General features: G+C 39.4%; 2 protein-coding genes and 1 long non-coding RNA gene across 4 annotated transcripts in view; 1 reads left to right on the top strand and 2 right to left on the bottom strand.

Moving 5' to 3' along the window:
• Positions 1-8,653, bottom strand: part of LOC131888621 (voltage-dependent calcium channel type A subunit alpha-1-like) — a 44,003-nt gene extending 35,350 nt beyond the window's left edge. Inside the window, exons 1-3 of the mRNA XM_059237524.1 lie at positions 8,570-8,653; positions 3,678-3,811; positions 2,836-3,479 (exon numbers count right to left, since the gene is read on the bottom strand). Of these exons, the coding sequence (XP_059093507.1) occupies positions 2,836-3,479; positions 3,678-3,695 (662 nt within the window). The 5' untranslated portion in view covers positions 3,696-3,811; positions 8,570-8,653. The remainder of the gene's footprint in view (positions 1-2,835; positions 3,480-3,677; positions 3,812-8,569) is intronic.
• On the top strand, positions 8,527-11,291 carry LOC131888640 (uncharacterized). 2 transcript variants are annotated; one of them, XR_009374137.1, is made up of 3 exons: positions 8,527-9,203; positions 10,359-10,899; positions 10,985-11,291. It is a non-coding gene; the product is annotated as an uncharacterized LOC131888640 (long non-coding RNA). The 2 variants fall into 2 exon arrangements; XR_009374136.1 differs by lacking the exon at positions 8,527-9,203 and having other exon boundaries at positions 10,129-10,899.
• Positions 11,186-18,987, bottom strand: LOC131888624 (rho GTPase-activating protein 12-like). Its single transcript, XM_059237526.1, has 8 exons — positions 17,691-18,987; positions 16,819-16,955; positions 16,523-16,755; positions 16,256-16,460; positions 15,656-16,164; positions 13,660-13,874; positions 12,783-13,203; positions 11,186-11,651 (listed from the first exon to the last, which is right to left on the bottom strand). The coding sequence occupies exons 1-8, from the start codon at positions 18,049-18,051 to the stop codon at positions 11,204-11,206; spliced, it is 2,529 nt and encodes an 842-aa protein (XP_059093509.1). The 5' UTR covers positions 18,052-18,987; the 3' UTR covers positions 11,186-11,203.
• Positions 18,988-22,190: the final 3,203 nt, after the last annotated feature.

Raw genomic sequence — 22,190 nt, 5'->3', positions numbered from 1 at the left:
AGTTGGGTGCTTCAAATGCAGTGAAACCGGCATCAATCCGAGGGCTCGGCTTCGTATTTCGTTCCCAACTCCCCAAGGAGTCCTCGTTGAGAAATACTCGAGAGTTGCCTCCTCTCTTCTTCGATGGCTTTTCCAGCAGGTTATTGAAAGTGGACCTTCATCGTTTTGTTGTTAGGCAATTGAAAGGCATTGCTGAGAGCAACACGATGTTTTTATAATGTGGTTCATTTCTGATTAAGGTCATCTCTTGCGTAATAATAGGGCCGTTCAAAGTGATGGCCGTTATGTACACTACAGAATGATTGTTTAAATTGTATTGAAAACCAACAAAGGTGTCAATACTTGTATGATTTCAAACAGGTAAAGCGTGTTGGTGCTGAGTTCTTTTACTAAAATCTAGAGGAATTGGCCGTTCTTGGGTCAATTTGAAGGGGCTCTAGTCCGGACGTGTTGTTCCATCCAATCTTTTAAAAGATCGCCAATACTCCTCATACTCACACTTGGTGATTTGAGTGCTAAGCACAATAACAGTCCTTTCATTTCAATCGCAGTGTGACTTTACCACAAAACTAACATTTCAAAAAATCATTCAAGATGGACTGTAAGTTTGGTAGTTCAGGGTTTTTCCCTTTGCATTACTTGAGGAGTCCGGCAAAAATTTAGAAATGTAACAGATCACCTCAAATCTACCTGGAGCATGTGTTACTTTAGTTTACGTGCCATTTAAATAAGAACCTTGTCTTTCTCTTATAACCATTGTTTGAAGTGTAAATCAAGGTATTTTTATATTTAATCATTTCATCATCAAAGGTTGTTTGCATATTTGCATTGAAGCAGCCTCAACCAGAATGCACTAACCTGGCCTCCAAAACACACTCTCTCTTCTCACTTTCGCTCTCCTCTCTCCCGCCTTGTTCTTTCAGATACAAGTTGGTGGTGAGATTTTTTTAAGCGCCCTTTCTTCCTTACGTTTCCTCGACCTTCCTCCTGTTCTCTCTCGCGGCCTTCCTTCCGTCGTTTCCATCCAAATGGCCTTGCAAGCAAGACCCCTCTCCTTCTCTTTCACCCCCCCTCCCTCTCTTACCTCTGGAGACCGTTGTCAAAATAGTGGACTAGGAGGCTCTGTGCTTTTTTTTCTTTTTCCTCCCATTTTTACTTCAAAGACCCTCAAATAGTAACACACCGAGATCCTCTGCGTTGCTGCTGTAGCTGCTATCTACCGTCAGGCTCTGTGGGGATAATGCGTTACTTCCAGTGGTGGGCATTTTAAACCCAAAAGTTTACGTCTGTAGTTATAAATTTGTTTAGTTCAGAAGCTGACTTAGTTAACCTTTTTTTTACTTTGGCCTTTGTTGTCTTATTTATAGAAGAGCCAAGTTTAAAACTGATGTTTAACGAATTAGCGGCCATTAAAGTTGCTGTCTTAACGAATCCAAATTAATTAGTCCGCTTCCTTAGAATAAGAGTAAACAATACATTTACAAATAGCAAAACTTTAACGCTCTACATGAACGTTTAATGATTGGACACCAGCCCACCTGTGGACTTTGTGCCAGAAAAAAAACGTGAAATAGAAGAAGGTGGAACTGGGAGTGGAGCTCCGCTCGCTTTCTTTCTCTGTTTCCGCCCGTTCTTCCTGGTCTCAAACCTGTTTCAAGTATATTAGTTGGAGTGTTGGAAACTGGAAACTACAGCCTAGAGCACTTTGGTGGCCACCAATTTCTGCTCGCCAACCTTGAGCCTTGAGAATAGTAGATGGATTTGTGAGTACTTTATTCGTCGCTGAGTATGAAAACTGCCAGGATAATTCCGTTCCAGGCCCAATGTGTTTTCAGGGGAAAGGGTGCATTTTTCGTTAGAACCTCACAGAATCGAGAAAATCAAATTTGCGTGAACTCGCTGGACTAATTATTTCCTTTCTGATTTTCATCGATTCCGAATCGATGTCCTAATGCATCTCTGCCCTTTTTTTCTTTTTGCCCTGCTAGAAATAAAGACCAAGGCCATACCTGTTCAACACTCAATGGTTCATGAACAACTTTCCACAGGCAGTCCTAACGTGAGTTTTAGATTGGTTTCAACTGGATAAGAGTGTGGCCTAACAACACCATCTTCTTACCGTACTTCTTAAGTTCACACAAAAGAATATTGAACGGTTTTTGATGAAAGGAGTCTTTGGTGGAAATCAAATTATGGAGTCGAGAAGCCAATTGTAAACTATATTAGGTTCCGAGCAAATATCTAGGACAAAAATTGCCAATAGCTTGAGTTTGTAGTTTGTTTCCAACGAAGTCCCGATACTATTTAACCTCCTTCCGATAACTCTATTTTAAATTCGAAAAAACTTTTGGTGACCAGTCCAGACGAGCCCTTTGCCTAAGATTGCGCTAAGGCGGCAAACTCTGACTCTCTTCCCAATTATCGTATCTAGTTCAATACTAGATAGCACATTTACAAGGAAAATGCATTCCCTTGTAACGGCTATATAACCGTGAAATCTGAAGTTTTTTAACACACGTATTTTAGGCTTTTTCAAGCAGAACTTTTTGAGCACAAGCCCAGCACTTCTCTTTACTGGAGAAAACGAACAGAGTAAAATCCTCTCGCGAGAAACGGGAAATTTAAGTTCCATTTGTTCCAGAAAAGAAATTTTCCGTTCCAAAGAAGAAGCTTGATATGCATGCCATCTAGTGGAACAATTTTTCTTCACTCATTTCCACCCTACGAAGCGCCCTCTATTGAACAACTCATCCAACAAAGGGGAAGAGTAAGTTGGAATTGGCGAACTTGACCAAAAATGACTACTGAAATAGAAATTAAAATTGAAACACTTACATAACTGCTCCAATGCTTAGGTTGGTATTAGGGCTGAGACCGTGAACGGCTGTTCTTCTTCGAAACACTTTATCTCTAATATGGGGATCTGACCAAAGCACCTCACTATTGTCACTACTGGGCACGGATAATCGGTGCCCTGGCTCAAAAGGGATCGATAGTCGAACCCGTCTTTGTTGTTGGTAAAGCGAAATTTCACTTGTTCGCCTGGAACAATCACTGAGGCCGTCTTCACCGCAAGGATGAAGGCAATTATTACCATCCTCGCCTTCTACATCTTGAACCACCTTGATCCGATCATGATTCTCTTCATCACTTTCCATTTGTTCCTCAATCTCACAATCGCGCTCGACAATACCATCCAAAGGCTTGATTCGGATCGATGGTTTTCGGGGTAAGCGAGGCAGATCAGTGGTGAAGTTATTGACTATGATGTTAGGACGATTGGTCGAGGTTTTAGCCGGTTGATGAACGGAGGCTTGGGTTTCTACCTGGAACACGTCATCGTTCATGTCATCTGGATCCTCTTGGAACGTAACATCGGGTCTCGAACGATGTTCCATTTCCTCCTCACCCGTGGAACTGAAGGACTCATCCAATGAGGACGGATTGGTTAATATAACCATTGGAACGACAGTGGCTCCCTAAAAATGTGCGTTCAAAATCAGTTTCTCTCAATTCATTGTTTATACGAGTACTTCAAACGCCAGTTTGGCCATTTTTGATGAAACCTTAATGCCTCGAAACAAGGCTCCTGTCTATGGATCTCATATATCGAACGTTTCCTCAACGGTGGATCCCGTGACTCAAGCCTTAATTCAAATTGTCAGAGCGACACCCACCTTTTTAGCTTGACTCATGTTGATCTTAGAGCGAGTAATTGGAATAGACTGGGTAAAGGCACTGAAGAAGATCCTCGGTTTTAATCACATCCCTGATCCAAGGATTCAGTCCTGTTCAGAGCCCTTGCATTGACCTAGAAAGACAATCAAGTTGTGGATGTTGGAAGCTCAGCCTCATTTGAGATTCCTAAGACTTCTGTTGGAACACTAAGAATCTCCACGAACCCAACGCTTTAAATCAGTGTTACCACTGCTGGGTTTACTTGGCGGAAAAATCTTGCAATGTCCTCTTTGTTGAGGCCGGAAACAATGAATAATAAATTACCGAGGTAGCTATCAACTGTGCCAGGTTCCTTTTGTTAAGAATACTTTATTCGGACACAAGGATCTAGGGGACACGATTGCAAGGTACGTGTGATACTTGAAAACATTACTAACTAACATCAAACAACAGATTTAATTTTTGCGAAAACCTTTCTCCCTTTTTTGCAATTCTTCAGCTGAGTGTGATTTGAGAATGGTTGTTGGCAAACAAGTGCCATGGTAATCATTGTTGTCTTATTAGCGTTTGAAGCTAAGACGTATTCGTATTACGCTTGTGAAGTGAAGGAAAAGGAGCGAAAATCAAGTTTGGCGCCCTGATTTTGGGCTTTGTTGTCGTTTACCGTAGAGGGGGAGTAAAGACAAACATAACGACCAATATGCACCATCAGACAACTATATTTTCAATAATCGAAAGGTTGTGTTACAAAATTCAAAGAAACGTCTTTTATTAGTGTAGCTTTGACACCGTATTGCTATCATGGTTCAATATCCAAATACTGTTTGCTCAAACAAGCCAACAATTTGAACTATTTGACAAATCTTATCCAAGCATAGAGCAGGTGCTCAGCCTGCTCGATTTCATCACGTCAGCTGCTTGTTTTTCTGTGGCACTTCAAATCACTTCATATTTCCTTATGAAGCACTTTTAACTCCCACATTCTTTCTCAAGGCAAGAGGCAAGACATAGACGCAATATGCATTCGAAATGTCAATGTTCATGTGTCCTGCAGCTCACGTGCCGACAGGCAGTTGGCAGTTAACTGTCCCCTTATGTTTTAGGAGCAAAATATTGCAATGCAGCTTTACGATTTGTGCTGCTGTTTTTTAATAGTGTTCCAATCATAGAGATATGCTTTTTGTGATTTTATTGTCGTGCTGAAAGAAAATGAGAATCATTCAAAGGCTGGAGGTGAGCCTTGAATCAATGCTTTTGTAGCATACGTGAGAGTTGTACCAATGAAAGTATTTTGCTATTGCTTCAATGACTATTGTGGGAATTCTTGATAAGACATATCAATCGGATGAATATTTTTCTATGACAAAAACTGTTCGATATAAAGCTGGGCAACAATTTTGATTCTAAAAAGGTGTTTTTTACTACCCCTATGTTTTGGTGAGTGAAAAGAGCTGATGATTTGGTAGTAAAAATAGACGAGCTCAAGGGCAATAAGTTATAAAATCTTATTTAAAGCAATTCATGTTTATATTCCGGCCTGTCTTCAAAGATTAGTAAGTAGGATTTGTTACTCGGGCTGAAATGTTTTTTTTTGCTCTCCAAGCGTCAAAGTATGTTGCACGACTATTTCTCAGTATAAAAACTTTCAAAATCTATTAATGGATCGCAAACTTGTATTTGTTTGTATATGGTTTTTAATTCTTAACCTTATCGTTAACTGGTGAAGCCGAGCGGTCTAAGAGGCCGCGTTAACAAGACAAAAATCCTCTCCCCAGACGTCGTGCGTTCAAACCCCGGCGCCGGAGGGAAACCTAACCCATTCTGTGCCAAACGTGATCATGACCATTGTCCATGTTCTATTTTTACTGACCAAAGTCATTGTCCACATCACATGCAAATGGTATGATAATTTCTGGGGAGGCGAATAATTTTCGAATAATAATTAGCGAATGTCAAATGTGTTCAATATCAAAACAAATTGATCACCCTGTTTCACTTTTTCACGTCCGTGTTCTCTCCTATTCCAAAGCGAAGTAATGTCCCTCAGAGACGTTTAAATCTGGTTTGTCTCATATCCTAAATGGCACAAACGAACTCAAAACGTGAAGTTCCTTCAGTAATTGTTAACTGAGCTGCAATGCCCAGGTAATGATAAGAAATGTCCATCAAAAGTGTGTGACAGTACAGTAAGATCCTAAAAGTCATTGCCTTGAAAGTATTCCGACACATGCGACCAAACGTGTCTCGTTCAAAGAAAAGACAGGTCTTTTGCACACGTTCTTGGAATGCAACACTCTCAGAAGATTCTTTCTTTATTAGAAAATTGATTCTTTTTTCTCAAGGTGACCAGCCAAAAAACCTGATTCCTTGTTAACCCCACCTCACTATCAAGATCCCATAATTTTGTGAGAAGACCTGAACCAATCTGCAGTTTTGGCAAGATCCTCAAAAACAAATCGAGAAATAGGTTCGGAAACAACATGGAGTAGGATTCTGAATGGTTTTACATGCTCTACGAAACGAAAAATAGCCAAAGTTTACAGACTCAAGGGAAATCTCGCAAGTTAATTCCAAGTCTAAAGATTCTCATTGTATCCAAAAGTCTGTGAGTGAGTCACTGCCGATTACCAAATCTGCATTGTCGTAATGCAACGTTGGATTTGCACCCAAAATTAACTACTAGCTCAGATCTGACGACTCAAAATTTGCCATTGGAGAATATTCATTTCCATAGGAAAATCTTCAATTGCTTGAAAAGATGCGAATTTCAAAAAAATAAATGACAAAACTGTATGACTATTAGTGAATAAATTTGCTTCAGATCTCATGCAAGTGAATTTACCATAAGATTATGCTTTGAAGGGATTACTCGTCACTTTGGTGCTTCTGTTGTTCTAATTTGGAGAATGGTGAAACGGTAAAGAATCCATTTTTTCGATATTTACAATGGTTTGAACCGCAATTTGAATTCTGCGCTACTTTCCTATGCTCTTAGTTGATTCCTCCTATTTTATTTTATTTCACTGACACATTATTTTTGAGCGACAGAAACTCGTGATAAATGTTAACGGTTTTTTATTTAAAAACGTTCACGTAAAATGACCTCATGTCTAAATCTAAATTGGTTACTTCCCGTAAATTGCCAAAAAGTCTCTCTATCATAGTTTTCAAACATTTTTCATCTATTTACTACTTTAAGATAAGTAAGTATAAGCACTTTTTTACGATTTATCTCAACAAAAGGAAAAAATCCCCGAGGGAAAATGCAGCGCCAAAATAACACCCATTTACCCTACCCTAACATTTCCCTTTCAAATTAAAGTCCAGTGTCAGTACAGACCAAAATCTATTTCAGTCTCTATTGAACATATACTTAAGTGTCGAAAGTGTCGAGAACAAGGGTTAATTTTGGTTAGAACTTTGGTTATATTTGGTGAAAAATCCTCTTTGAGTCTATTATTCAGTAGACTAACCACGGATAACAAATCAAAGTACTGTACAAACGATTGAAAATAAATGGTTATTGATTAAAGGCCTTTTTGTACTGTTCATTTCTCTTGTGACACCAAAACAAGTATATACTAGGCACTTACACCAATTAAATTAGTGTTCGCCCGACGTTGAAGCCATTCATCCACTTTGAAACATGGAGGCTGGCAATACTTAAGGGCACTTTTTCCCCGTCATCTATCTCGCGGTTGATACTGTGTATGGTTAGGTGCTTGGGAATTATGCTTTTACTTCTTTTTCATGACTGAATTTCCTTTAATCTTTACAATTCCAACCATTTATTCATGTTTGTGGAACATTTTTATCCGAACTAGACAATTTTTCCAATCAAATTTGGCCACGAGAGGGATTTGAACTTGTCTCATTAGGGAAATAGTCCTTGCTGTAGGTAAAAATATCTCATGGTATTGTGTTGTAAAAGCCCTTTTCACGCAAAAGTGGAAGTTTCCCAGAGCTCATTCGAGAATATTTGAATTATTGATTGCTGATTTGGCATCATTTCATTTGATCATATCCTTCCATAGTAGTAAGACATGTTTAATGTTTAATCTTCAATACTTGTAACACTCCCATGTCATATTTTGATCTATTTGATGGTGATCTATATTGTGCAGCAGATAATATTAAAGAAAATATGAACATGTTCAAAATATGATCCTTTGATGATAAACGTTGCTCTTGGAATAAGTAACTGCCACCCTGAGACACATTGGAATAAAATGAATGACTTGATATTTAAACTAACCATAATAGATTTCTTTCAAAGTACAACTAATATCTAGAATGTCGTTCTGGTACGTCTAGCTAAATGAATTTGCTCTTTTGCATCCACCTGAATTCTTCAGGAATTGGATTTCACTTCTCCGCGAAATCAAAAGACAATTTCAATCTATTTTAGCTGAAAGCAACTCTATCTCAGTGAGTCAATTCGAAAGTTAGAAAAACAAAAAAGATCTTACTTGAGTAATACAGATGTGAAAGAAAGTTGTCTGAAATAGGTATGTTAAGATAAAACTCACATGCAAATGTTTGTACTTCAAGAGAGCAAAGCCTAACCCTCAGAATTCGGTCTCTCTTCCTAAAATACCTCTTTCTTTGACCTTTTTGGGCAATAGAAAAGAAACAGATCATATTTACCCTTAAAGAAGGATGAATAGTGGCTCTACTTGGTATTTTGTAATAAATTATTGAGTATCCAATTCCATTTAGACGAGAAAAGAAATCCGCAGAAAATAAATAGGTTCAAGTATTTGCTAACAAATGTGAATCATCAACGAGTCTATAACATAATTGGAAGTTTGCCCTATTTGAATAATGCACTTCATTCCGTGCCCTTAAGAAACCCGTCTCTTTCATATTCGAATCTTGTAGGTTGGCTTACCTGAGGGTGGTTGACATATTGTGTAAGCAAGCACCGACTAACCACTTCCCACACATTATGAAGGTCGGACGTACGATCTGATTTGAGATTTGCGGTTGGTGCTCGAGCGAGATGATCACAGCACACTGGTGTCTACTCCAAATTTCACACCTGAGAGAGAAAAAGGTCGTCGATTTCGGAGTGGCGGTGAACGAACAAGGCCTTGCCAGAGGATCAAGCGGAGAAAGACGACGGATCCTCGCCAAGTTCTCCCTACCAGCGACTGAATACTCTACTGCACGGTGTACCTTCTCTCTGTCTCCCTCCTTGAGTTTGAGCCCTCCTTCAAGACCACCGATCCTCTCGAATCTCAAACTAAACTAACTCATTCGACCGGCATCACTCATTTCTATAAAATAGGGATGTCCGGTTGTAGCGTTAATGACGCGAAAAGATGTGTCTGCTCAGTGGTCATTTTGAGGGAGGAATCTAGGTTTGATAAAGGAGTACTCCTTGGTCAAGCATTGAGCTTCATGAGTGATCGTTTGGTTAGGAAGAGGGCCGAGGGATGTCCAATTGAAAAGTAAATCAAACGGCGGAGGTGACACATAACATGTCCATTGTTGAGCCCGTGACAGGATGTCTTTGTCGAAATGTAAGTACTCAGCTCATAATCTTATTGTCTAAGGATCGTTGTCCTTTAGGAATACTCACGACTAGCAGGCCAAACAGACATAAGGTTATTAAGTAACTGCCTTTTACCATGTCTAGAGAGTATCTTTCTATCGTGCTCATAGTGCTAAACAGCAAACTACGTACCTTTTCTACCTCTGTGCCGTACTCAACTTAATTTTCATTATGATCAGCTCCCTTTTGAAGTATGTCTTATGTTTTTTAAAGCGAAAAATTTAAAAGGCTTTAAGAGATATTCTCGTACATCCACAAAAAGCTCGATGTAAGTGAAGGTCTCAAAAAGGACACAACTGATTGAAAGAAGAAAGACAAAAAGATAATCAACAATGCCGTGTATATTACAATGAAGCTCCTAGAAATGAAAGGTTCCCATTGGCCTTTGTTCCCCCAACTTATAAGCCATTGTAACACAATGAGACCAAAAGATCCATTGAGAAGGAGGATTGATATCGCACCAGTTTGTATTTCACATCCTTGATAATCGATATTGCCCGCATTCCTTGGATCACCAAACCAATCTAATCAAATAGCTCATGAGTCAATCGACGTCCCATTTTGGTTCATCTGCTCATCTGCATTCACTGGTTTCTAGCCCTGTACTACATGGGTCATTTACGGGTCTACAGGATGGAAAGTCCTGGATTGACGCATTGAAAAATCTAAATCCAATGTATATAATTATAAGATGGTTTCTACTTAATAGGGTTACTCTTCCATTCCAATGTGAAAAATACTATGTCACTTTTTTCTCAACGCCTGCAAATCGAGTAAAATCTGAATCTCATCTTGAAACTTGAAAATCATATTCTTAACTCTAGTTTGACTCTTGAACCCTTGACGATTGATTTGTTGAATGAACTCCTGTTCAGTTTTAAACGTGACCTAGATCGTTTCTTGCAATCGAAACCCAATCAGCCATTAAGGCTGTAAATTCAAATTGTATTGTCCATAGACCAGACATTTCATAAACTATGATGTGAGTTGTTGTGAAAACATTCTCAAGCATCAGTTAAAACCCCCGTAAACTTTGCTAAAAAATAAAGAAGATGGTCGACCATTCTCTATGGATACTTCCACTGAACTGAATTCCCTCAAATGAGAACTAGTTCATTTCCAGCCGAACTCCGACTTTTGCATTTGGCTTCAACTGACAACAATGCCTCTGAACGTGATGGTTTGGTAGATCTGGAGCGCCTAAATGGACATACAAGAAGACGAGCCACACTTATTCGTCTTTCGGAGATCATTTCACTTTTCAGAGTGAGTTGTGGGAAGTTTGTTCTCTCAAGCCAGCCTCAAAATCGAGAGAGGTCGTCGGATTTTTTGTCAAGCAACTCAGGCTAAGTAGCACTTTCCTTATGTACAAGTTGTTTGGAAAGCTGCTCAGGGAGAAGTACATCAACATGTGCAACCATATTTTTTCAATGTTGGAAGCCGTCAACTTGGACGTCCATCGAGATGTTAAGAAACCACAAACGAACCGAATCATTCATGATGGCACTAAAAGCGACAGCTTCCTATAAAAGGAGTTGTGACAACTGGAGATATCTTCTTTACCCGAGATCATTTAATGTCAGACGAGGTCGTTCGATGAGTGAACTCAATCAAACCGAGTGACTCCGACAGGTCTGCTCTATGGATATTGGATTCTACGTACGGTACATTCAAACATTGGGAAAACGATGGATCCCATTTGTTTTTGGAAACCCAGTTCTGATTGATCAAAGCCATATTGACTTTCAGGTTTTTCCCCACGGTCGCCTGATTTTGGTACCGAGAAGAAGAACTTTAATCAAATCCGGAGGAGGGAGAAAAAGAGAGAAAGAGTGAGAGAGATTGAAAATGTCAACGAATAAGCCTTTGGAAGCGACAGAGCGAAGCGACGGACGGACGAATGGACATATGGACGGACGGGCGACATGTTGTCAAATTCAAATTCATGGCATTTCCGCGGCAGTATATTCATTTATGGATATAGGCAAAGATGTCTGGCGCATGCGTTATCAACAGCTCAACGATCATGTTATTTAAATGCATTTCCGACATGATGGATTCGTGTCTCCTTTGTCCCACGGCATTTTCCACCAAGTTTGGCGAGAAAACCACCGACAGGTTCTTGGCGTCCATTTTGTTCTCCGGCATCTTGGACAAGCGGTTTAAGTGAGCCATCAGATGTGCTAGGACCTTTTGCGCCGTCATGTCAAGTCCACCACACTCAATGGCCTTCTGAATGATAGGAATCACGGTGTCCTTGTCTTTTGAGTCAATGTAAGGCGCTATGGCCAGGCAAACGTCCTTGGTAATGATAAAGCTCGGAAGTTCTCTGAAGAAAAGTTTCAATGAGCTGGCCAAGAGGGTCACGTCGTTCGTTGAGTCGAGCATGCTATAATTGTCGTTGTCAATTTCCAGCCTTATGGGTGCCAAAAAGATGGATGGAAATAGAGAAGAAGGGAAGATTAGGATGAGGCTAAGGTTTAGATCAAACATTAAGCGAACGAACTTGTGTCAGGGTGAAGGTGTAGAAAAAGACATGTCGTCCTAATTGTGCGAAAAGAGTTCCTTGCATTTCTGCTCAATTTGTGTGACAATCTGATCAACAAATCTTCAGAACAAGTATATGCTTTTTTGAAAGGGCAGGAAAGATATTTCTTTTAATCAAGCTAAGTTTTAATTTAATTCACTTCGGCTTGATTTTGTAGCTTTTAAGCTTTTTTTGCGACTTTCAATCATGAAATAACAAAAGAAACAATTACTTTGTATAAAAACCTTCATGTATATTTTTCCTATTTTAGGAGCTAGTCTAAGGACAATAAATCTTCAAGTACTATCTATTTTGGTTTTTCACTGAAAGCAAAAGTAAATTAACGAATGTGATCATGCTTTGAATGTTTCAATTTCCAAATCAACAAGGGCTTATTCAAACTGATATTACACTGCCAATTGAAACCACCACAATAATTGAAATAATTCTGCAACCGTATAAACACCTCATTTTCCACTTATTCTGCAAGGTCATTTTAATTGTGTCATGATTTAGACTCAAATCATGACACAATTTCAACCAATGTTATAAATTACTATTGAGTCTCAGTATTTGCAAAGGCATCGAATCTTGTACACGTGAATTGTGCTTTTTCTGTGGTTCACTAGATTTAGCTCTCATAGCTGGCCTTTGATTACATTGCCTTCTTCACTCTAGCGTAAGCCTGTTCTGCCACACAGATGTACGTTTCAAAGAAATCTTAATTAATCATTCAAATGTTGAAATGATTCAACCAGGTTAATCGTTATTAGTTAGAAGAAATGAAGAAGAAAAACCCTATAGCCCGTTGTTAGTTATGGAGTTTTCAGTATCTTTTCGGACTCTCTCCACAAACGCGTCTCAAATCTTGATCCCTTCCCCCTGAGAACCCACCCATTTGTGGGCAATTTTCAGTATTTAGACATCATGCCGTAGGCACAAATTCCCTTTCAAGGTATCAACCTGTAAGTGGTATTAAGACCATATGCGGCCAAGTATTCAAGGGAGGTTTGAGCCCACCTGATCTTTTGCACAATAGCAGCATCACCATTGACTCTGTAGATTCCAACAGTGTCGGCAAATGTCTCAATACGTTGCGTGGCTCGAACGAGGAACTCGGGTAATCCGGTGGCTGGGTCTGGCTTCATCTTGGACAGAGAGTTCCCAAAAACGGAGGCAGGTTTGATGATGCCACGTTCCACCAAACTCTCTCGGGACTGTCTCTTTGAATCTCGAGAATTGCCGATGAACGCTGTCAAGTAGTTGATTTTTTTCTGCTTACTTGGAGTCCGCTCCAATTGTGTCTTCTTGACTCTGAGTTTTACACCGTCGTCCATGGCCTTGGGTTTCCGGAAGCTTTGTAGAAATGAACCTTCTCTTTTTAATTTGAAAGTCTTGGGTGGATCAACGTTCCCTGGTTTTGGACACGAGCTATCCGAATCTGAAAGCGAAAGTGACCAATTATCAAGAGCGACTCAGGAGCATGTGATCGCTTGAAACTACATAACCAGAAAACATAGCAATGAATCTTATTTCAGGTTTTAAAGATATCTTTATGTCTTAAGAACAAAACCGAAAGTAGCGCCAAAAAGGGAATAGTGATTCATATTTTCAACATGTTATGAAATATCTTATGTAATTTTTTAACGTCACATAAGCATGTTAGCCACAGGAGACTCGTCCCTCCTCGTTCCCTTTTTCCAGAAAGTGATTATGCAGAATTATGATTGGTTTAGACAAAATTCCACATATTCACTTAGTCCTGGATTTATTCTTTCCATTAGCTATAAGTAGGTTTGAAACAAAACTTAGTAGTTCAAAATTCAGTCTTTACTCATGGTCAAGCTTATCACTTCGTAACTTTCTCGAGGTTTAGAGAAAATATTGACAACCTTACCTGGTACAATGGTTGAGTCTGTTTGTGCTGGGCTGACCTTATTGGATCGATTCCAGATCTCGCCGATCTTTTCTCTTGTGCCTCTAAAAGATGCTTTTAAACTCAAACTACTGCCTTTGGTCTCTTTTACGGTACTTGAGGAAAGGTGTTGGATTGACTGCCGATGGGTTGCTCCTCCACGAGAAGAGAACAATGGGCTCGCTGGTACGGAGATACTAGAATAATGAGAATGACAAGAAAAAGAATCAGCTTTAAGAAAGCCTGCTTTTCATACGGAAAGCTCAGATTTCCTCGAATAAGCTACAATCAAGGCTTTTCACCTTTTGTGGGCATTGAAGCCTCTTTTGAGAGAACTTCCTGCCGTTTTGCCAGCTACTTGTCACTGATCCCAAAGAGCTCATGACTTCGTTGTTTCTTTAATGAAGCAAAGTATTTGGAGTTCGAAGAGAAGAGCATTTATTCCGATCCCAATATTGAGTAACAAGGTTAAACTTTTAGACCTCGAGGTTAGTAGTGGGTGGATGAATCATCATTAGAAGACGGATTTGAGCGTGACTTTTTGAAGAACGAAAAAAGTGACCAAAAGCTGAAACAGGGGAAGATTTTTTTTTACTACGCATGACTGGGAGCTAACTCTGCATTTGAATAAATAAAAAGGCGTTGAGAAATAATCTCACTCAGGAAGCATCATTCAATTTCCCTCCTAATTAATTGTAGATTCCTGTTTATCAAAGCATGGAAAACATAACCGTACAAAATAAAAAACTTGAAAAAGAACCTTTCCATCCATCAATTACTAAGTGCAGTCCAAAGCAAAATGAGTGCTTAAGAAACAAAATGTCAACAAATGTTTCATTTACTCGAGCGAGTATAAAACCAAAGGGTATTACTGACATTATTGGGGTCTCCTTACTAGTGCTCAGTTTGTACTGCCAGGATCACAATCAGTGACGGGCAAGGTATCAACTGGCAGGTAGGCAATGATGGCAACAGTCTCAAACATCAAACACAAGACTCTGTGGTAATTTTGCGTCAACATTCTTCTGTCTCCAAGGCTATATCAGTTTAGGATATGAAAATTGGTGAGAGAACCATCAGGAAGACTGTCCACAGGATCTTATGCATAGCAGCAAATATGTGTTATGACTTCCCAGATATTTCGTGGAATTTACCTGGTTAAATCAAAACTTGTCTACAATAATAACTGTTTTTGATCAATATTAATCAATTTGAGTCGGATAAAGCCCTTCACAAAAGAAGAATTTAATATGTTAATAGAAAAACCCAAGAGCTTAAGGTGGGATCTGAAGTCAGGGTAAGGCCTTCTTATTTGCTATCCAAATGTGAAAGATCAATCCTAAACAAAATACTGAGGTGAACCATCTTGCCACGGGAGAAGACTGTTACCCACAGGATAGCGCCCCATTCAAAACTTGACTTTTAAAACTATATAATTTCCAATCCATTTCTGACCCGCAAAGAGGTGTCCTCCTGTATGATTTCATTGAATCCCTTCAAACTATTCCGTTCAAATGATTGGAAAGACCTCCAGTGCAAATATTGATATGCTGAAGGCCCACAGGTAGCATTAAGACCGTAAATTATTACATCACTATTACTTGGTCATCAAGTTAAACATTGCTTGGAGGCTGTGATTAGAGGTGAGGGATGCCAAATTGAATTAATATTGCGAAAACTCTAGGCAATTTTTTGTAAAACTCTCTTTCTTTCAGCTCTCTTTATTATAACTTATTACACATCGTCTCCTTGACACACCCTGCATTCCTGATGCCATCAAGTGGTGAGTAAAAACTATGACGGTTTTTAAGACTGATAATAACTCGTTCAATATGAACATAAATTAGGACTAGTCTGACAATTGGCCTTTGTTCTGCTTAATTTACCTGCTCACTTTCAAATCCGCCCTCTAATCAATTCTGACTAGAGCTCAAAATGTACAATGCGGGTGCTGTACATAAGTCCAACAACGACTAACCTGGCAGGGTGTTCTCTTGTAGATTTTTTCCGAGTCAGATGCGGTGTCCCTGTGTTCCTGACGGTTTGCTTCACGCTATGACTCAAGTCTTGGAACCAGCAGTCGGCCTCGTCACTTTTATTGAAACGCAGCTTGGTATTGGATGAATTCTTATCTATATCAGATTGAAGTTTCAGCAGGAAATTCGTTTTGTGAATCTTGCCCCAAGACAAGCAGCAATGACTCAGATCCACACTAACGTGAGGGATTTCATCCCGCGTTCGCTTATCATTTTTTGCCGAGTTTCCGCTACCAGTATTACCACTCTTCAAAAGCTCGCCCGTGATGGTCGGAATCCAAATTTGTTCGTAAGAGCTCTTATCTTCGAAGAGCAAGAGGTGAGCGTCAACTAAGGCAGCAAAATACTTGCACCACTTGGGCTTTTTACTTGAAGGAGTTTGCCCGTACGAGCCTTTGTAATCCAACCAACCCGCGCGGATGATATTCAATCTCGGCGGCGTCGAAAAGTTCTGCAAATTCAGAGGATAGGAACAAATAAGCATTTAATGATCCACTACCCAAGTTGGAAATGATTGAGCATAGGAACCGAGAAAAACATACCGAGTCGATCATGGAGGTGTGAATTGTTGGCAAATTCCAAACGGATTTTCCACTTTCATTAAAGAAGTAAAGCGTATTACTTTCATCTAAAGATGTTTGCCAAGTGATTTCTGACATGGGATCGAAGTACGAAATGTATCCACTAGACTTCTCGTAGATTTGAACGTAGCCAGTTGGGACTTCAATATCAAGTTGATCACTTTTCCTAAGGTCATTAAGATGGCAAACTATCATGCGAACACAATTAATTGACAGAAGCTTTCCCACCTAATGGAGTCTCTAACATAGGAGTTGTTTTTTTTAATTGGTGACTTCAATTCATCCTCGGTGGTTTCATTCGCCTCCGAAACTTGAGAATCATCGTAAGTAAAGACACTTTGCTTGTTCCTGGGGATGACGGGAATGGATGATTGACGAGGGGGTTTCCATTGACTATTCCCACTATAGGAATGGTGGAAGAAGACCCGTCCGTTTCTTTTATCCTGGTAAGTATCCCACTCCTGGGACAATTACACATAATCTTTACTCAAGTTCAAAAATCTGAATGATTAGGGTTGGCTTACCGTATTTAACACGCCCAAGAACTTGCTTGTTGGAGACTTCACGTTGGGTGGAAGATCCAGTGAACGAGAAGAGCTCGTTGCCCTGTTGGTACCCTCCGAACCAGAATAAGCATTGCTTTTTTGCCTTAAAACAACATCTGAAAAGAATAAGCTCTTTTTAAACAGAATTACTAAAAACAAAAGAATGGAACTTCGCCTCTTGATTGGAAGTACTGAGAATGGTGTTTGTCTACAATTGGATCCGCCAAAAAGTTGCTCCTTTCGTAGAATCTAGCCGTTAACTGTCAATTCTCAAAAATGGTTTTGGATCAAATTTCTAGAAGTATTTCAACCTGAAATGCCTTTCCCGGGTCTGGCCCTGGATTCTCAACCACCATTTGCTTCGTGACATTTCACGGTTTTCGGGTAAACTCCATCGTATCATTTTTTAAGATAAAGCTTGACCTATTTGATAAAATTCCTCTGCTTAAAAGAGTATGTCTTAAAACACAAACTCCCTGCGTTAATTTTCCATATTCTCAAAAGTTAATCGTCATTACTGGGTTTTATTTGTTTTAGTTCTTAGATTTGCTCGAAGCGGCAAATAACCAAATTAAGGGTCCACGAGGGTCAAATTTTCTTTGGCTGGCATATTCATCTGTAGTCTAAAGCACTTCATAACATATTTTAAAACACGCAGTGAAGTACCCACACTTAAATTCAAAATCAAACTGGGGGCAATCGTGAACACAAGTATCCCGTGAATTTAGCTTTTTTAGGATGACATGCGTAGTTTCTACCTTTGTCACTGAGAGCCTAGAAATACATCTTAGTGCCCAAAGAAAAAGGCTCATCTAACATTTCGTATGAGTAAGAAAGCAACCTTTTCTTACCATGGCCAATGTCACTGTCGTCATGTTGATCGTCGGTCGGTTGTGGATCCATTGTTAGTTCCAAAGGTGCCACTGGCGGCGGTAATTTCTTCTTCTGTGGCATTGTTTTGTTCTTAGGGGTTGCAGTGTGAGCGGTTTCAAAAAGGTTTATGTTGTTGAGTGCCTCCAGGATGTTGTCTAAGCTTCGATTGAGACGGGATCGTCTTCGGTTATCTTCTTCTGGGGTGGTTATTTCATCCTCGTCGTCAAAAGAGTTCCAATCACTTGTTATTTGGGTATCATTTTTGAACTTGCCAAAGGTAGATCTTCGACGTCGGACTAGCGGCAAACGGGACGTGGAACCACTCCACGAAGGGTTCATGGCGATTTGAATGTGAGAATATGATAATTAAAAAAAAAAATCATGCAACAGCGTGCGATCCTACTTCTTGCATTGACTTGTTTGCTTACAGAGATTAGACAAGGACACCTTTGAAAAAGAGAGTCAGACGTGGCGATTGGTGAAGGTTGGGTCAGTTTATGATGGCAATATTGAAATCCCAAAGATGCTGCTTTACGACATGAAAATGCCATTTAAAAGAAGGCAAAACTATAGTTTATTAATTCCCTTTCTAGCTATCCGAAATTAGTTGGGATTATCTCAAGCTTGTAATTCGGGTAGTTTAAAGATTACAGAAAACTTCCATAGGAATAATAAGCTTGTTTTTACCCCAAACTGATTGTAAATTATTATTCGATTCTATTTAGGCATCCCTGAAAGATTATCAGTGTTCATTCCCGAACTTGACGTTCCCTGTGAATTTGATGCCAATTTGAAGTGTCATTAACGCCATGGCAAGCAAGAATCAGATCTACACTTGGTGGGCTACAACAGGGTGCGGACCAGTTTTCTTCCCAAGCCCATTTTCATATTCGATCCGCAAAGCTTTTGAAATTTTGAGTTCATAATACATTACATTAAGCCACATCTCATTGATCGTTGTTGGAGGATGGTTTACTTCGAATAGAATGCAATTGATACGAACACGATATCATATTTCATTAACCAATTCAAAGACGTGAAACACAATATTTTTATAGTCAGCGGCAAACTCACTATAGTAAAGATGGTTTAAAAGAATTACTTGACAATTAACATAATGAAATGCACAATTCATACCAAGACATGCGGTCTTTCATCTTCCTTTTTTTGTTTTTGTGAATGATTTCCAATAAGGGATGATTTTGAAGGTTGAGGTGATTTCACTTACTTCTTAGCGCCAACGGCAAAAAGCGCGTAATGGGCCGTTTGAGCAGCCTTTGGTGGTTGGAACTAGTTTGGACCTGTACTAGGTTTCTTCCTTTTTCTAGTATTGTCACAACCTAAATCACAAATGTTAAAGTTTTGAATCAAAACAAAGGCGTCTAAGTGCAGATTTCAGTAAAAAATATCAATTACTTGTCTAAAAAGAATATTTATGAAAGGCACGGAAATTTAGCAGAACAATGCCAACTCTGAACACCGATTTCGAGTTTTCTATTACACTGAAAGAGAATGAGATGTTGAGGCAATGCTTATTCAGTAGCTTTGGAAATTGCTGTGAAAGTAGCAATGGAAATATAGTCTAATTCTATTCTCAAATCACCTTTCCGAAAGTTTAGAATACATGCCTGTTGTGTTCTAGTCGCTCATATCAAAATTTCATCTATTTCATATTCCTGCTCTTATCACCACACCACCATAACTCACATATTATCGGTGAAAATCTACAAACAATAAATATCTAGTCAACAGTCACCAGCCAATGATCTAAGAAATGCCGTAAGGAAAACTTGTAAAATACTCAAAATTCAATTCAGATTCGTTTACTATCCGTACACCCTGTAAGACTACTGTAAATTTTATCGTAAAACCGAGCAACAGCAAACAAGATAAAGCTGAGAATCAAGAAATGTCGTGAGGAATAGGTAGGAGAGGCTTTTGTGAGCTCTGTACGACGGACAAAGGGACTAAATATCATTTCTGGAGGTTGTAGCCGAATGACATCAAACTGAACAGTGGCTGTGCCAATTTTCAAACGTGGATTAAGTTGAAGTAATGCCAAGCATGGTTATTGTCTTGAGTAGGGCTGTAAATAAAAGGCATATGGAAATAGGCAGAAGTACTTAAAAATACTTTAATTTGGTAAAAAATGGTGCTTAAAAGTAGTTGTAGCACCATGTACAAAAACTGCGCTTGTTAATGGTTTGTAACCTTGAAAAGAGAGCGCTTCTACGTTAATAGTAAAACAAAGTAAATTTGAGGGGCTGGATGGGGTAAATCTATTAAGTTAGATTATAGTAAACCAACAATGATTTTCTAATAAAGCTCAATTGCTAAACCTAAGGCATGGAGGTCTCAGTTCAACTGGAGGTCTATCAAATTGTCGCCGTATACTCCGGTAGGCTTAGATTTCATTAGGAAACGGGGCTAAGACGATGAGTTAGGCCTTACCTTGAATCAGTTTTTACCCTCCATCCTGTTTAAAAGGTTACTGCTGATCATTTCCAGTCAACATAGTCCAGTTTTCACGTATATTGTTGTTTATAATTCAAGATGATTGACATTGGAATTCCAGAATCGTGTAGTATTTGACCTCTTTTTTGCTCTGCATTTAATAAAACACGTCTGATTCACTTTCAAGGAGTGCTTGGATGTTTCTGGCAACCACTCACATAAACAATATTTTGGAACTTTACACGAATTCTTGTCAGTTGTAATTTTTATTCGAATAAGTCAAATTTCATGGTTTGTCCATCTTGTATCACCCGTTTACCTCAACTTAACTTGGACAGCTGAAAAACTTGAACAATAGGGAAAAAATCCTGGTAGACAGGAATTCCTCGAGCTACAGGTTAAAACTGGCCATGTTCCTCCCTATAATACATACATACATAATTTCGAATGTTTATGGCGAGGGAATTTGCCTGGCTTGGAGAGCGTGACCATGATTTTTTCAATTTCTGGTCGGGAGGTTGAGTTCAATGGTTTCTAAAATTTCCGTTAAACTATTAGGGTACATTTGGCGGCGTCATATGTGTCCAGTGTATCGTCGTCCATGCCTAAGGTAACAAACACCTTCTCACTATTTTGATTAAATGTGGCTGAGGTGTAAAAAGAATCCTGAAACTTCATGCTATCAAGGGGTACTGAAGTAGATATTAAGATTTTGAAATGGAACAAACGAGACCCAACTGATAACAAGTATGACACTAAACCTTTGGTCAAGAGCATTCTATAGTTTCGGCCAAATTTGCAAAATAAGATTCAGAGAAGGTGGTCTACAGCAGTATTAAATTAACTTAAAAAGGATTTTGATCGCGCTCATGTGCGAAGATATGAATGTACAAAAACAGTATTAACATTAATCACTTAAGGAGTAAAGGGTGTGCACATTCGGTTTTGCCATTTTGAATACATGTATAAATTGAAGACTGCTGGCATCGTTGATTTCGAAAAGCTTCTCAAGTTCGGCCTTGAGAAGTACTATAGGAAGAAGGGTATTCAAAGGTAGATTGCCCTTTTTTTCACCCGAACATGTGCCGTCAGTCCATGAGACTTAAGACGTGCTTTAATGTACGGTGTACCTCCGTCCATGTTGAAGGGACGCAAAGAAAGCCGAGAAATAGGAAAGCTCAGTTTCGTAGTTTGAGCTGACCCTATTCCTAAACCTAATCCCACCCCACCCCCCTTCTTTAACCCATTTAACTTCCTCCTTCCCTCTCCTCCTAACCCCCGCCCTCTCTCCCAATTCCCTCCTCTTCCTTCAAATACCCAATCCACCCCTATTCCTATAAACACTCTCCTCCCTAATATTCCTTGCCCCACCCCTATTCCCAAAATACGTTCCTATTCAAATGTAGCTGCCCAACCCATTCCACAAACCCAACCATCCCCATTAGCTCATGCATTGCCTCCAGTAGAACGTAGCTTTGTTGATAAGAGGTTTTTTTTACGGTTGGAGAGGATGGTCCAAGATCTTGTGAAATTGGTCCGTCAAAAGAGAGGCCCGTAAAAGGGCTATATTTGAACGTGCATTGTCTGATTTCTAAAAAAGACAGCACAAAAGTTAAGATCTTAGAAAGAACTAGCCGTTGACAGAGAGATTTTGTTCATCTCTATAACAGAACCCTGGCTTCGGCCAGGGTCTTAGATAGGTCGTTGTGATAGGATACGCCTTAATAATCCCATATTCCCACATGGGGGTGTATGCCTATATGTTAGGAATGATTTTCACATTAGTCATGTACAAATGTCAAATGGAGAAGTAGAGGTCTTAATTTGTCATATCCGAGGGCTTGATCTGTCTATTGTAACAATTTATAGACCCCCTTCTTGTTCAGAAGGCTCTTTTATGCCAGCTCTCCAATTCACTGGAAATGAGTTGGATCAAGCAGTTTGCTCGAAGGTTTTCTTTGTAGGGGATTTTAATTTTCCGGCTAGCGTTGTAGAGTGGGAGGCTAGTCCTGATGGGTATATTC

This window comes from Tigriopus californicus, chromosome 10, assembly GCF_007210705.1.
Source record: "Tigriopus californicus strain San Diego chromosome 10, Tcal_SD_v2.1, whole genome shotgun sequence".
Taxonomy (NCBI): domain Eukaryota; kingdom Metazoa; phylum Arthropoda; class Copepoda; order Harpacticoida; family Harpacticidae; genus Tigriopus; species Tigriopus californicus.
Note: the sequence above shows the minus strand (reverse complement) of the source record. Positions and strands in the feature narration are given on the sequence as shown.